A 14,320-nucleotide genomic window follows, 5' to 3' on the forward strand; every position below is an offset into this window, starting at 1 on the left:
GTGATATCTTGTGATACAATCTGTTCTTTCTGCTTGTAATCACCTCCTAATTCATTCCATAGCTTTTCTGATATAATAAAATGTATCCTTTTATTATTTTTTTTTTTCATCCCTTTGCAGCCCTCCCTTTACCCAAACCCCTGTTCCTGGAAGGAAGACCCATCCCAAAGACAGTCTTGATTGCATGGGTAAGCATTCTTAGAGGTTTGTATTTGCTTAAAGTATAAAAAGCATGTAGTAAAGAGACTGGATAAAGGCTGTTCAGAGAGATGGCATTGCATGAAAAGCAATTAAAAACAATCAAGCAAACCAGCTCCATTGCTTAGGTTACACTTTAGAAATGTCCTTGCAAGGATCAAACATGAATGTTCTCCAAAATCAGAAGAGCCAGAGCACCAAACACAGGCAGGGCTGCTCTTATCATTATTAACCCTTCTTGGCTCTGCAGCAATAGCAGTAGCATTGCAGAACTTTTGGTCCGGGTTTGGGAATCAATTTACAGCAACAACAGGCCAAACTGGGTAGCAGGGGCCCTGAAGTAAATGAATATAAGCAAGTAAAGCAGTTGAAAGATCAGAGGTGAGTTCTGTGTTGGAAGAAGTTGCTGAGGGGGCCTTGCTCTTGTGTTTGGAGACAACTGCGAGGTGCTGACAAGCTGGAAGCAACCTCATGGGATCACGTTTTGTCTCTGTTAGTACCCGTGAGTTGCACTTGCAGGATCCAGACTTCCTACATTGCAAAACCCGAGTCTCAGACTCTCTAGGGAGTTATACCTCTTCCACTTGCATTAATAATGATCTGTAATACTGCAAATGATGGTAGAGAAAGTGTATTGGTAACTTACAAGGATCATCAGTTACTGCTTAATCACTTATAAACATCCAGCTGGTTAAATCATGGAAACTCTGTAATATTGTAATGACTTTCACTATTAAAAATGAGCAAATGGCAGTCAGCCTGTGGCATGATAACTCATTTTTGGCCTGAGCCAGGATTTCTAGATTGAACTGTAGAGATGAAGCTGCGGTCAGTCCACGTTGCTGGAAGGTTTTAATACATCCCTAGTGATAGGGGAGGCATTTTGCTTTGAGACACCACTCGGCATCGTCGCTCACATGTGGCTCGCCGAGAACCTCTTGACCTGTCCTTGTTGCTTTTCTTGCTGACCATATTTCAGCCATTATGCGCTTCTCCTGCACGCTGCTGTAATGGGGAAATCATGCTGAAGTGCAGCAGAGGCCAGGAGAGGTCTCCAAGGAGCAGCTGCTGGCCCCAGGCTAAGACAAACAAACAATCAGAACAGACTGTGTCATTATTGTTGGATGGAGGAAAAACAGGAGGTGAAAGATGGGGGGGTGGAAACGACAGATATTTTAATCTCAAATTATTCAGTGCTACCAGCAATGGCTTCCTGTGCTGTGGGGTTTTTTTATTAAAAAAATATGTCGTTATCTCACATGTCCATCCATCTCTATCATAATCTCACTAGCCTAAACTCTGATGGTCTTTAATCCCTTCTGTATATTCAAAGTCTATCTTTCTAGCTTTTAGTCAAAGTAAGTATAAAAGTTTGGAGCTCTGGAGGTACACATTGGTTTCTGGCTTTCAGAGGTCATGAGACATATCTGAGAAGAAAGAGGGGAGATATTTTCCAGTGTTAGCCAAGTGCTAGATTTTTGTATTTCCCTGGAAATAGCTGGTATCAGAGTAGCGGTTCTGGAGGAGATGGGTCTGGGCCTGACCCTGCCTGGCAGTTCTGTTTCCACACTAGTTTTTGCATTTTTCCATGTCAAATAACATGTTTAGTGCTGTGTCTCGGAAACCAGGCATGGTCTATATTAATTCCCTGCCTTGTATTTGAACAATGTAGGCCAGGATCCATAAAGTCAGCAGTTAAACCTCTTTGCTTTAGGGGGACCCAGACCAGTGTGTCTAACCTTTATTTTCCACTAAGGCATGTGTGACTGTAGACAGATTTCAGAGTGAGCCTTGGGGAATGTGTGGTCATGTAAAGGATCAGCTTGTCACTTTCTTCTTGCCTGTAATTCAGTGTAAAGACCAGAAAGCTTCCCCATAAGAAGCGCTCTGGGCATTTGATACTGAGCTGATCTCAGAAACATGTGTCTTCTTCCCTCCTGTCAGATTTCGACATCCCGTTCTGTGAGAGGTTTGGGAAAGGTGGGACCTTCCCAAGGCAGTACCACCTCTCCCAAAGTCGCAAGGACTACAGTGACGGTAAGAAAATCATGGAGGGCCGGGGTGAGAGGTGCTTGGTGCAGGATCTCGATGGCTTGTGACAGTGCCCAGGGCTGGAGAGACTTGGGAAGGGGAGGTTTCTAATAAAGGGAGAACCATTGAGTAATTTGGGATTTGCTTGCATATTCTGAAGAGCATCCTCTGTGAGACTCTGGAGGTCTGCTCTTGGGGAGTGCTGGGCATCTAGAGCATGAATGAAAGTCAGTGCTCAGCTCCTTCTCTGTTTAAACCAGTTGTTTTAACTTAGCCACATGGATGATTGGTATTTCTCATCCCTGGCAATATCAACCTTTCTGTTCCCCTAAATTGCTTGCTTTTGAGGATGCTGGTTTGTGACCTTTACAGCAGGTTTCTCACAGAGCTGTAGGAATTCCCCTAGCAATTTCAGGGTACCAGTATCTGTTCACATCTCTGTTTTAAGCTGGTGAGCTCTGGGTTTTGGGGTCCACCCTATTCTTGCTGCTTCTTCCTTCACTGTATGAGACTGCAAGTGGTGAGAGGCAAAACTGAGTAAGAATCAAATTCCCTTGGAAAAAAAAATACTGAAGACATGCAGACAGCATATTGAGCTTTCCAGAATGAACTTCACCTCTCGCTGACACCACCCTTGTGAAAGCAGTTATGAGATCTGGCATTGCTCGTGTGGTCATTTATATTGTGGATTTAGAGGATGGCAGGGATAATTTGCAGTGTAAATCCCTGCCTGTTCAGAGTTTAATTGTGAGTAACAGCCAACAAAAACCCTAATGTAATTAAACTGTTGCACAACCCTCTGGAAACATCTGCATTAGATGTAATGCCTGCTGTTAACAACTCTTAAATTGAATTAAAAATGTTCACAGGGCTTTGCTTCAGTTTCATTAAACTTGTTCTGTTTAATTTGAAGAGGTGCATCACTGCATCTGGGCAGTGACATGAGAAGGTGATGATAGGTAGATCCAAGCTGGTGTGCTTGTTCCTGCCATAACTCTCCCCCTTTTATCCCACAGGGCGGAGGACTTTCCCCAGGAGTTACTTCCCACAGGAGAACCTGTTTCAGCTTGTTCCTTCTAGCAGAACCAAGAGCTTTAATGGGGACAGCAAGCTCAGCACCTTGCAGTATGATGAGTACAGGCCCAAATGGTGGAACAATTGTGAAAAAGGTCTGCAGGTCTTCAGTACCTCCCCTACAAAAGCTAGGAACTGTAAGTGAATCAAAGCTGCTAGTGCCTGAGGTCTCAGTACATCCACGTCTTGACACAAAATTAAGTTACCATGACTAGCTGAGTTACTGGGCACCAGCTAAGCTAACCATGTGTGAATGCACTTTGATTCCACCCCCAACATGAGGCACACTGCGCTAGCTTATGTCTCAATGAGAAAGATTTAATACAACACAATGGATCTTACTTTGGCCTTTTGCTGAGAGCGTGTCTGGAGTCAGCTGGTGTTCATCACTTGCTGAATTGCAGAAAATTGCTTCTGTGTTGGACTGTTAGTGTATTCATGCAGGAGACTTGGGATGTGGGAGCAAATGCATCCAGAGTCTCTGTTCCTTGGCTTACACTACTATCACCCCAGCACTCAAAGATGGTATGTCAGGCTGCTCTGGTATTGCAAGATTGGCCATGCTATAGAAATGGGTGCATTCTCAGCCTGTTCAGTGATGGATAATAACCTGGGAATGACAAGTGAGATAAAACTCTCTACTGGTCCTTCCCTGGGTTGCTGTTTGGCCATGCTGTATCCTGCTAGCCATTCCCATGGCAGAGGAGAGAAAGTTCAACATCGGCTGGGAAAGCAGTTTTTCGAGGAAGGACTCCTAAAGAACTGTGGTTGTGGTGCTCGCAGCCCAGAAAGCCAACCATGTCCTGGGTTGCACCAAGAGAAGTGTGGCCAGTAGGTTGATGGAGGGGATTCTCCCCTCTACTCTGCTTTTGTGAGACCCTGCTGCAGTGCTTTGTGCATCTCTGGGGCCCCCAACAGCAGAAGGACACGGAGCTGCTCGAGCGGGGCCAGAGGAGGCCACGAAGATGCTCGGGGGGCTGGAGCAGCTCCCCTGGGAGGCCGGGCTGAGAGAGTTGGGGGGGGTTCAGCCTGGAGAAGAGAAGGCTCCGGAGAGACCTTAGAGCAGCCTCCCAGTGCTTAAAGGGTGTACAGGAAAGGTGGGGAGGGACTGGGACTCCTTATCAGGGACTGTGGGGATAGGATGAGTGTTAACGGTTTTAAACTGAAAGAGGGCAGATTTAGATTAGATCCAAGGAAGAAATTCTTCCCTGTGAGGGTGGTGAGGCACTGGCACAGGTTGGCCAGAGAAGCTGTGGCTGCCCCCTCCCTGGAAGGGTTCAAGGCCAGGTTGGATGGGGCTGGGAGCACCCTGGGCTGGGGGAAGAGGGCCCTGCCCATGGCAGGGGGATGGAACTAGGTGATCTTTAAGGCCCCTTCCAACCCAAACCATTCTGTGACTCTGGGACTTGTTTCTGCTTTATACTAATGCAGACTGGGAGACATCCCCTCCAGCACCAGTAACACTGGTGCAATTAAAACTGGTTTGTCACGGTGCTCCTGGAAGAGGGTGGCTCACTGCCTGCCCTGGTGAGCTCATTGTGAGCCTGATCTGCACTCTGTAGGGTCAGATGGATCCTGATGCTGAAGTCTCCTTGCTGTGCTCTTCTTTCAACCCCCTTCCCTCTCGTGTAGCCCTGCAGGCACCTGTGAACTGGAGGCTGGGAAAGCTGCTCGGAAGAGGAGCTTTTGGGGAAGTTTATCTCTGCTATGATGCTGACACTGGCCGGGAGCTGTCAGTGAAGCAGGTGCCTTTCGACCCTGACAGTCAAGAGACAAGTAAAGTGAGTATGAGGGCAGGACTGCGTTCTGCAGCACGTTGGGGAATTGTGGGCTGGAGACCAAGGGTAGAAGTGGCAGAGGGGCCTGTTTCCCTCATGGAGGGCAGTGAATGGAAACAGTATGTGGTGTTCGCCCTCTCTGGAGTGGTCCTAAATGGCTTGTGGCACCAGTCAGCATGCTGTGGTGACTTCTCTACCTCCTAGTTCCTTGATTGTGTTGGTCCACTCTGTCTTGGGTATCATCTCTTGCAGGTCTGTCTGCTCTTCCTTAGTTTTGGCTTTTTTGCTCCCTTCACCTTCTTCCCACTCTGGGCGCTGCATTAGCTTTGCTGGTGTCTTCATTCACACCTTTCCAGAAAAATTCCTTGAGCACAAGTAATAGTAATAAGTAAACCTGTCTCAAAGCCAAGCCCCTGTGTTACTCCATCTGTCTTTCTCCTTCCCATTTTCTTAGGGCACTGCTCCTCATTTCTGAGCCCTGTGTAGCTGATATCCTCGTGGGCAACTTCACAGGTGCTATGAAAAGAGTGCTCAACATCGAGCACTCTTTTGGATAATATTCCCCAAGTGACCATTCCCTTTCATCACAAAGCATATCTGTTTTGTTGCAGGAGGTGAATGCCTTAGAATGTGAGATTCAGCTGTTGAAGACTCTCCGTCACGACAGGATAGTGCAGTACTACGGGTGCTTGCGGGATCCTGAGGAGAAGAAACTGTCCATCTTTGTTGAATACATGCCAGGGGTAAGTGCAGTTTCTGCTAAAGATTGGCTTGAGTGACAGGGAACTGATTTAGGCTGCCCTGGAGTTCAGTGAAATTTGGATCTAGAGTTAAACTCAGCTGAGCTGCTCTATATCTAATGAGTCAAACCAAAACAATGGATGGCTTCCCTAAGGCTCGGGAAAACTTAAGTTGTGAGTCAGATGTCACAGTGAAGGCCCTCAGCATGCACTGGGTGAAATCAAAAGCCTTGAAAGCAGGTTTTAGGTTTGAATCCTGGAGCAGGGTGTGTTCAGTCTGAAATCTGAACTTGGTGAATGTAGGACATGATCCAGATCTGACTCCAACACTGTGGCCTGAGCCTATCCTTAAGTATTTATTGCAAATCCCTGCAGGAAAAGCTAATAGTACAACTGTCCACCCACAGCTGTCACCAATTATTTATGGCTTTCAGCACGTGTATATTAAAAACACTGTTACTCACTTGTAAGTCTCCTGTTCAGGACAGAACTTTTTGTTGGTCACATTATCTTCTCGTGCAGGAGTGGCTTCAGTTGGTGACTTTGCTGGTACAGAATGAAATAGTCCTAGGGAAAAAGAAGATCAGAAAGCTCTGAGCGAGTCTAAAGGCTGGAGAATGTACAGATTAATTGAACTTCTCCTTCTCTGTTTGTGAGCGTGTGAATGACATCAGCCATCTAGACAAAGTCATTGGTTGGTATAAACCAGCATAACACTACTTACATTCCCGGAGGATCTGTTCTCCTAAGTCCCGCCTGTCCAGCTGGATTAATTCCCCGGAGTGTGGGAGAATAAACCCTTGTTTATACAGAGATTTGTAAGGTCAGAAGGGACTATTAAGTCATCTGGTCGCAAATAACTGTGGTCATTAGTAAATGTGCTAGAAGCTCTCGTAAGGCCTCTTCCATGTGAGTAATCAGGTGGACTTCCACACGTTTGAGTCCCTTCCAAGCCATGTCCTCCCTCTCTCCCTGTGGGCAGGCATCTCACTTTCAGGCCTTACCACGAGGAATGGACCCAGAGGAGCAAACCCTGGGACTTTCAGCAGTTTCCTTGCTGCCTACTCTGCAGTGTGTCGATGTTTGTTAGCAGCCAGGAAACCTACATTTGATGCTGGGGCAGTGTCCAGCAGGGCTGGGAGCTGAATATTTGTTTTTTTTAGTGATAAACCAGAGCTCTGACCAAATACAGATTGACTTTCATGCTGCAACAACAGCTCACTTCACAAAATCAACTCAGGACTTTAGTTTCCAAGGCCAGTGGAAATGAATGAGTTCCCAAATCTTGCAGGACAGCTGCTCTGCAATGTTGAGTCTGGCCAAGCTTCTGATTTAACACAGCCAGCTTGGCACAATCTTCACGGGGCCAAGCTCGGGTGCACCATTAGCCTGGCATTCCTATGATTGCTCCCATTAAACAGCTGACTCTATTTTCTGTCCTGCCCTGCCCATAAGATTATTTTTTTTTAATTTATGCTTGGAAAACAGACTGGTCTATTTGACCACAGGCCTTGAAGACCCTGATCCCCTTTCTTGTTTGATGTCCACTGATTAGGGTGAGGGAGGCCAGGATAAGAAGCCTTGGAACGTACCCTGCATACATGTTGTACCAGGGGGTGATTTCAGAGGGTCTCGGGTTACTTGAGTCGCTCTGTGAAAGGGAAAGAGGCCCAACCACATGAACACCACCAGCTTCAAAAGAAGGCCAAAACAGTAGCTGGGCAGAGCAACAGCAGAGGTGGGTGGATGTGGGAAAGCTGATAAAGTTTGACTGACTGGCTTGGAGCAGAGCAGCCCACTGTTTCCAGAACAGAAGGACTATGGCGATCTTGAGTCAAGCCCAGAGCTGCAGGACAGGCAGAAACAGGATGAGTTTCCCCTCCTGCTTTCCACCTAACCTGAATGCTGGCGGTAGAGCTGGGTGCAACCTCTCTGATTGAACCCCAGATCTGCCTCTGGTTCATCCCTGCTAAAACCCAGCTCTGGCATAGTGTGGGACATCCATTTCCAAGTAGACAGAAAATACAGCTAAAACCAAAGGGGTCAACCTCTTGCAGATGATAGATGCCTGCAACTCTGCTTCCTTTCCTCTTTGATCAATAAAATCAAACCAGTAGGAGCCCGCATGCCTGGGGCAGAAAATCAAGTACTTGCAAATTATCTAACCTGAAGCAGTCCCATGAGGGCCTGGCCATGACCCTTGTGAGTCTGTCTCCCTCATGGCAGTGGGTACTTCTAGTCGTGAGAAGTTGTGGGGGGAGACTTCATAGAATGCTGACTCATCAGTCCTGAAGAACTAGTCGCGTTGATCCTCTCACTTGAGTTGTAACTCCTCAACAGTTTGGTCCTTCTCTGTGAGCTATTAGTGATGTCCAGCCACTAGAGGGGGGAAAAGATCTGTTGTGTTGGCAGAAGGTGGCACTGATAGATGCCAGAGACTGTACCAGAGACCATACCTTTTTCTCCGCTGTGATCTGGAATGTTGAGGACAAGTCTTTGCTCCATTCAGCACTTAGTGGATTTTTATCTTGCTGTTTCTACAGAAGAGTTAAGGGTGTTTTGAGCTGGAAGATAGAGTGATCAGGAAAGTTTAAAAAGTCACTGTGACATTATGGTTCTGCTGGTCCTTATGGTTGGTGTGTGCTGTTTCTTTTCAACAGGGCTCAATAAAGGACCAGTTAAAAGCTTATGGTGCTCTGACCGAGAACGTCACACGGAAGTACACCAGGCAGATCCTGCAGGGGGTCTTCTACTTACACAGCAATATGATTGTCCACAGGGACATTAAAGGTGAGTGGGTGATACAGAGGCTTCTTGCTTGCTTGGATTTGTTCAACCCAACCTCCCCCCTGCCCCAATATAAATTACTGCGTAAAACATAGTGCTGGGATTTGGTATGGAAAGTATTTTTGCCCCTGGCCTTCACCAACTTGACCTGTAAGAATCTTGAACAAGCAGCTGAAACCAAAATTTTGTGCTGTCTTCCTGCTTGGGAAGCCCAGATTAAGTACTCTTGAGAGGGATTATTGTGAACTGCCTTACACATCTAAAAACCTGGTGAAACATACCCAAGAGTTGAGAGGCCCTGGCATTCAGAGAGATCTGAGGCTCTGTTCTGCTGTCTGTGGGTGGGGAGGATGATCTGTCATCTTCCGCTCATTGCTTGCTCTTGGGAAACCTGCTGAGTGAGGAGGTGCTGGTGGAAGTCAACCCTATGGGAGAGCAGATACCTTAGGAGAGAGGGATTTTACGTAATGCTGAGTCCAGGCCCACCAAGGCCCTTTGGGCTCCCTCGTGCCTGGCTCTTTGCCCGTGCCCTTCCTGCTCTCCTCACTGTAGCCACTTCAGTTCAGGTTGCTGCTTCATCTCTTGGGGTTTTTGGTTTTGCTTTTTACCCCAGGTGCCAATATTTTGAGAGATTCTGCTGGAAATGTGAAACTTGGAGATTTTGGGGCCAGCAAACGCATCCAGACCATCTGCATGTCTGGGACTGGGATTAAATCTGTCACGGGAACACCATACTGGATGAGCCCAGAGGTTATCAGTGGAGAGGGTTACGGAAGGAAAGCTGATGTGTGGTAAGGAATACAGTAGAAACCCCACCACTACTGCTTAAATCAAACAGTCCCTTTGGGAAGTTACGATGGGAGCAACAGATGTAGCTAGTAACTGGAAAACAGAGCAATGCAAAGGATGGAAATAGGAGCTGAATGTTAGGATCAGCTGTGCAGATATCCATAGGGAGTGTGTTGTAACTGAAGGTCCCAAAACAGGAGCACTCAGAATCACAGCTTGCTTCTGGAAGCTCTTACCGCGTGTGAGGGTCATGTGCAGCTCAACACCATAGCTTCTCTATAATTCTGGAAAGCAGGTTGATAACAAAGTTTGCTAAAAGAGCTCCTGTGTTTTGGTGACCCTGAATTTAGGTTAGCTAAACCCGGCTCAGGGGGATCTCATACGGCCTCTCAAAATCTGCTGTGGGATGTTTGGATGTGGCTCAGGCACAAAGACAACCAAAATCATTGGCTGCTTGTGAATATTTTGGTTTGTGGACGTGTCAGCTGGAGCCTGAAAGGGTAGGAATAACACTACTAAATTCTCCCAGTAAATGAAGAGGAAGCACTGTCTTTGCAGTGTGCTTTCCTTTGGGTGCCCAAGCAAGTAGGATCAACAAAAACTAGTCCCTCCAACAGAGCAGTGTTCTGGCTCATGGGAGGGAGAAGTGGTTCAGTTTGTTAGGTGGCAGAGAGGGGTCCCTGCTGAGATGAGTCCTCAGCAAGCACAGAGGAACCTCTTGGGCTCTTTCCTGCTCGTCTGACTTGCTCCTCCACATCGGAGATGAAGTTGGATGTAGGCAAACGTGTTTTGTTCTAGCTCAGCTTTCTGGGGAACTACATGCTATTGCTGAAACTGTGGTGTCTAAACTTGCGCCTGGGTTTCCCTTCAGGGGATGCTCCAAGAAGCGCTCTCGCACGCTTTTATGAAACTTAATACCTGTCAGTTAATATAGGCAGAAAAGCCACCAGCTTCAGGGCAAGGCTTGCAAGTTCACTTCTGCTAGTAGGAGTGGGAAGCCCAGTGCCAAGGACCTGTGAGAACAGCAAGCCTCAGGGGCTACGTGTACCAGAGACACATGCCCATCTCTCATGTGGGTTTGCTCCCCGCAGAGTCCGTTTCAGGCAGGTGCAATCCTAGAGCTGATCGGACTTCACATAAAAATCCACCCCCCCCCCCCTTTACCCGCTGTCTCACCCCTGTGTGCTTGGCGTTGTTGCAGGAGCGTGGCCTGCACCGTGGTGGAGATGTTAACGGAGAAGCCGCCGTGGGCAGAGTTCGAAGCCATGGCGGCTATTTTTAAAATCGCCACCCAGCCGACCAACCCCCAGCTCCCCGACGGCGTCTCCAACTCCTGCCGCAACTTCCTCAAGCAGATCTTCGTGGAGGAGAAGCGGAGGCCGACGGCCGAGGACCTGCTGAGGCACCCCTTCGTCAACTGCGGGCTCTGAGCCCCCCTGGCAGCGGGGATGGGGAAACGCCGGCGGGAGCGGGGCGGCCGCCAGACCCGGGGCCTTTCGGGCTCTGCGGTTCAGACCAACGCCCTGGGCTGTCCTGGCAGCGGCCCCCGCAGGTCCCTCCTTGCTCGTCGCTGGCTCGGCACCCGCCGCGCTGTTGGATTTCCAAGCTGCTCCTCAGGACTGTTGGTGTCGGGAATTCAGAGCGAGGAGATTGCCCGGACCGTGCGGGCGCCGGCCTCGGACCAAGTGACCTCCTTGCCACCAGTGATACCGGGGTCATCCCCCCCCTTGCCGTGTTACATATCTCCTGGGGAAGGCGCAGTAAATGGGATCTGTCCTTCCCACCCCCCACCCCCACATCCACCCAGCACGACAGGGACGCCGGCAGCATCCCCAGGACCGGTGGAGGAATAAGATGCTCAGTGGCGGTCGCCGCCTTTCGCAGGGGAACAGAAACAGACAGGGGCTTCAGCCAAGCCGGAGGAGATGATCCTCAGACCGCAGTGTCGGGGGGACCCGGGTGTCCCTGTTCACAAGGGGACTGAACCCTCCTGGAGGTCGTGGGACCAGCCAACGTCTCCAGTGGGGCGGCGTTTCATACTGTTCTGTGCCTTAAGCGGTTACAATCAAGGAGTGATGCTCGACTCGGCACAAAGCACGGAGTCGGGTGCGCTGATGCAGCAGCTGTGTTGACTTTGCCTTTGTGTGTGTGTGTGTGTGTGTGTGTGTGTGTATGTTTGAGTGTCTTGGAAGAAGGGGTCTTTTCGGGGCGCAGGAGGTCTCTGCGGGGTGCACCCACGGACGGATGCCTGGGACCTCTGCCACGGGCTGTACGGAGGGATGTTTAAATGCTGTCGATGCCTGCGGTGGGTAGGGCTGAGCACCAGCCAGTTTGGGCTGGGAACCATCAGGGTTCGGGTGGGGTTTTGGCGAGGACGGCTCTCTGCTCATGGCCATAGCCCTGCGAACCCGTGCCTGTGCTGCTCCGCTGGGGCTGGAGGGATGCCAGCGCGTTTTTCACGCGGAGCTAAAGGAGGAGGGAGCCCAGTGGGTCTCCGTAAAACCCAAGCAGGTGCCTAAAACTAGAGAGAGAGGACCAGCACCTGCAGATCTGGGCTGCGTGCCTGCTCCTCCACACCTTGTGGGACCAGCCCGGGGTGCGGGGAAGGGGGACGTCACCTCCACGGTGGCGCCCGAGGGAGCAACTGCAGGACCACGAAGCCTCAGACCAGGAGAGCAGAGCTGTGTCCGTTGAGGGCAGCTGGAAGCAGATTTCTTCCCACAGTATATTTCAAGTTACAGAAGAAAATGGGCCAGTTGAAGGCAGAACTGGGCTTTAGCCTCTTTGACCAGCACTACCCTGCTAGAAAACCTGGGCAGGGACCAAGCACAAAGTCCCTGGAAGCTAATTAATTAATCAGATCTTTGTTATTTTGGACAAATTAATTGCACCGTGCCACCTCCTCCTTCCCTGCTGCATTAGCTCTTTCCACCCAGCTCAGCAAAGGGTTAAATAACCAGTTACCAGGACGTTGTCATGTTCAGGCCAGTGTGTCAAACGCAGGTTTATTTTAATATTGTTTTTAATTGAAAATGAGAAGTGTTGCTTGGACTAAAGAGGGAATTGAGAAATTGGTTGTTCATGTGACTTCACCCATCCTCGAATTCTTCTGTGTGAAAGAGATCAAGACTTTGCAGCGGCGGTGGGAGCGTTGCCTTGTCCACAGCTCTGAAAAGAGAAGCAAAAATCAGAGTTATTTCAGTTTTTTTTTTTAAAAAAAAAAACACTGGTAGTGTCAGGGCAAATTAAAAGAAATAGCTAAAACAATTCCCTATAAACTTGCCTGCCGGTTTACCCAGGCTGAGCTGGGGTGAAGCAGGGGGGCTGCTCCAGTCACCCACGGCGGTGCTGGGCAGCCCTCCTCAGGGAGGGGGGTTGAAGTCGTCTCCTTTCTCTGAGGGGGAATGAAGAATTTATTCTGTGAATAGGAATAAATCCTTCCGTCTGTTCAGTCATATGGGAGGGAGGGATGGATGGATGGAAAAAAATACGGGAAAAAATAAATAAATCAGTGTTGGCTGGGGAAGGTTTTGTCAGAAGAGGGTAACAAAGTATGCTTTCACCAAAGCTAAAAAAAAAAAAAAACAAAAAAAAACAAAAAAAAACAAACCAAAGTAATTTTTAAGCTGTTTTCTCCTCTTTCATTCAATCTGTTTGGTTTTGGTTTTCTCAGCCCTTTAGTGGTGGGTGGGTGTTTTCCTTCTTTCCAAAGCTTTGAGAGCAATGTGGGGGTCCTGGCTGCCCCAAACCATTCCCGGGGCCCTCAAACCACCCAAATCCTCCCGTGGATGGATGCGGCTCGTGTGCGTGTGTGTGCGTGTGCGACTCACTCCTCAGGTGCCTTTGCCTTTTTATTTTTTAAAACCCTTGCAGTGTTCTGATGTACAGAATGAAACTAGGAAAAGAGTATGTAATATTATGCCATGTAAAGTTGTTCTTTTGTTTTTGTTTTCTTTGTTGTTTGTGTTTTGGTTTTTTTTTTGTTTTTTTTTTAAATTTTATTTTATTTTGCCTGTAGTGGGTCTGGTGGCTTTTCCTGTGCGCCGCATGATAATGTATCCATCCAGAATTTATTTTCTATGGAGGGGAGGCTGGAGCAAGATATCACCTCTCCCCTGCACACCAGTGTAGCCCCTTCCCAGTAGGACTGGTCCCAGCGGGGAGGAGCGGTGCGGGGGCACAAGGGGCCACCCATTGTGACAGTCCCTGGTGGCAGCAGTGCCGGGGGGTGACAAGGCAGGGCTGGAGCTGATGTTTCGGGGGGGGGGGGAGGGGGGGGGTTACTCGAAATAATGAATCTGTGCAGCTCTCAGATGCGACGGCTCTGTGTGTCCCTTTGTCCTGGCGTCCCGCTTTGTTCAAATGCTCCAAATGCACAAGTTTTTATATTTTAAAAAATTTAATTCATTTTTTAATTTTTATTTTTAATTTTATTTTTCTTCTTTTCTTTCCCTCCCCTTTTTTTTCTTCCCCCTTTCTTTTTCCCCTACCCTCTTTCTTTGCCCCCTCTTTCCCCCTCCCCCCTTCCTTTTTTTCCTCCCCCCCTTCCTTTTTTTCCTCCCCCCCTTCCTTTTTTTCCTCCCCCCTTCCTTTTTTCCTCCCCCCCTTCCTTTTTTTCCTCTCCCCCTTCCTTTTTTTCCTCCCCCCCTTCCTTTTTTTCCTCCCCCCTTCCTTTTTTTCCTCCCCCCCCTTCCTTTTTTTCCTCCCCCCTTCCTTTTTTTCTCCCCCCCTTCCTTTTTTTCCTACCCCCCTTCCTTTTTTTCCTACCCCCCTTCCTTTTTTTCCTCCCCCCCCTTCCTTTTTTTCCTCCCCCCCCTTCCTTTTTTTCCTCCCCCCCCTTCCTTTTTTCCTACCCCTCTTTCTTTGATGTTTTAATTTTTTGTTTCTGTTTCTTTCAGTTTATTTTATTTATTTTAAAATTAC

General features: G+C 48.5%; 1 protein-coding gene across 4 annotated transcripts in view; it reads left to right on the top strand.

Moving 5' to 3' along the window:
• The window catches only part of LOC104365343 (mitogen-activated protein kinase kinase kinase 3), an 82,329-nt gene extending 69,727 nt beyond the window's left edge, over positions 1–12,602 (top strand). For all 4 annotated transcript variants that reach the window (XM_042802193.1, XM_042802194.1, XM_033009738.2 and 1 more), the window contains 8 exons: positions 121–188; positions 2,143–2,235; positions 3,246–3,440; positions 4,936–5,084; positions 5,693–5,824; positions 8,482–8,611; positions 9,222–9,399; positions 10,599–12,602. In XM_042802193.1, coding sequence (XP_042658127.1) covers positions 121–188; positions 2,143–2,235; positions 3,246–3,440; positions 4,936–5,084; positions 5,693–5,824; positions 8,482–8,611; positions 9,222–9,399; positions 10,599–10,827 — 1,174 coding nt within the window. In that variant the 3' untranslated portion in view covers positions 10,828–12,602. The remainder of the gene's footprint in view (positions 1–120; positions 189–2,142; positions 2,236–3,245; positions 3,441–4,935; positions 5,085–5,692; positions 5,825–8,481; positions 8,612–9,221; positions 9,400–10,598) is intronic.
• The last annotated feature ends 1,718 nt before the right edge of the window (positions 12,603–14,320 follow it).

This window comes from Tyto alba, unplaced genomic scaffold, assembly GCF_018691265.1.
Source record: "Tyto alba isolate M040663 unplaced genomic scaffold, T.alba_DEE_v4.0 Super-Scaffold_38, whole genome shotgun sequence".
NCBI classification, from domain to species: domain Eukaryota; kingdom Metazoa; phylum Chordata; class Aves; order Strigiformes; family Tytonidae; genus Tyto; species Tyto alba.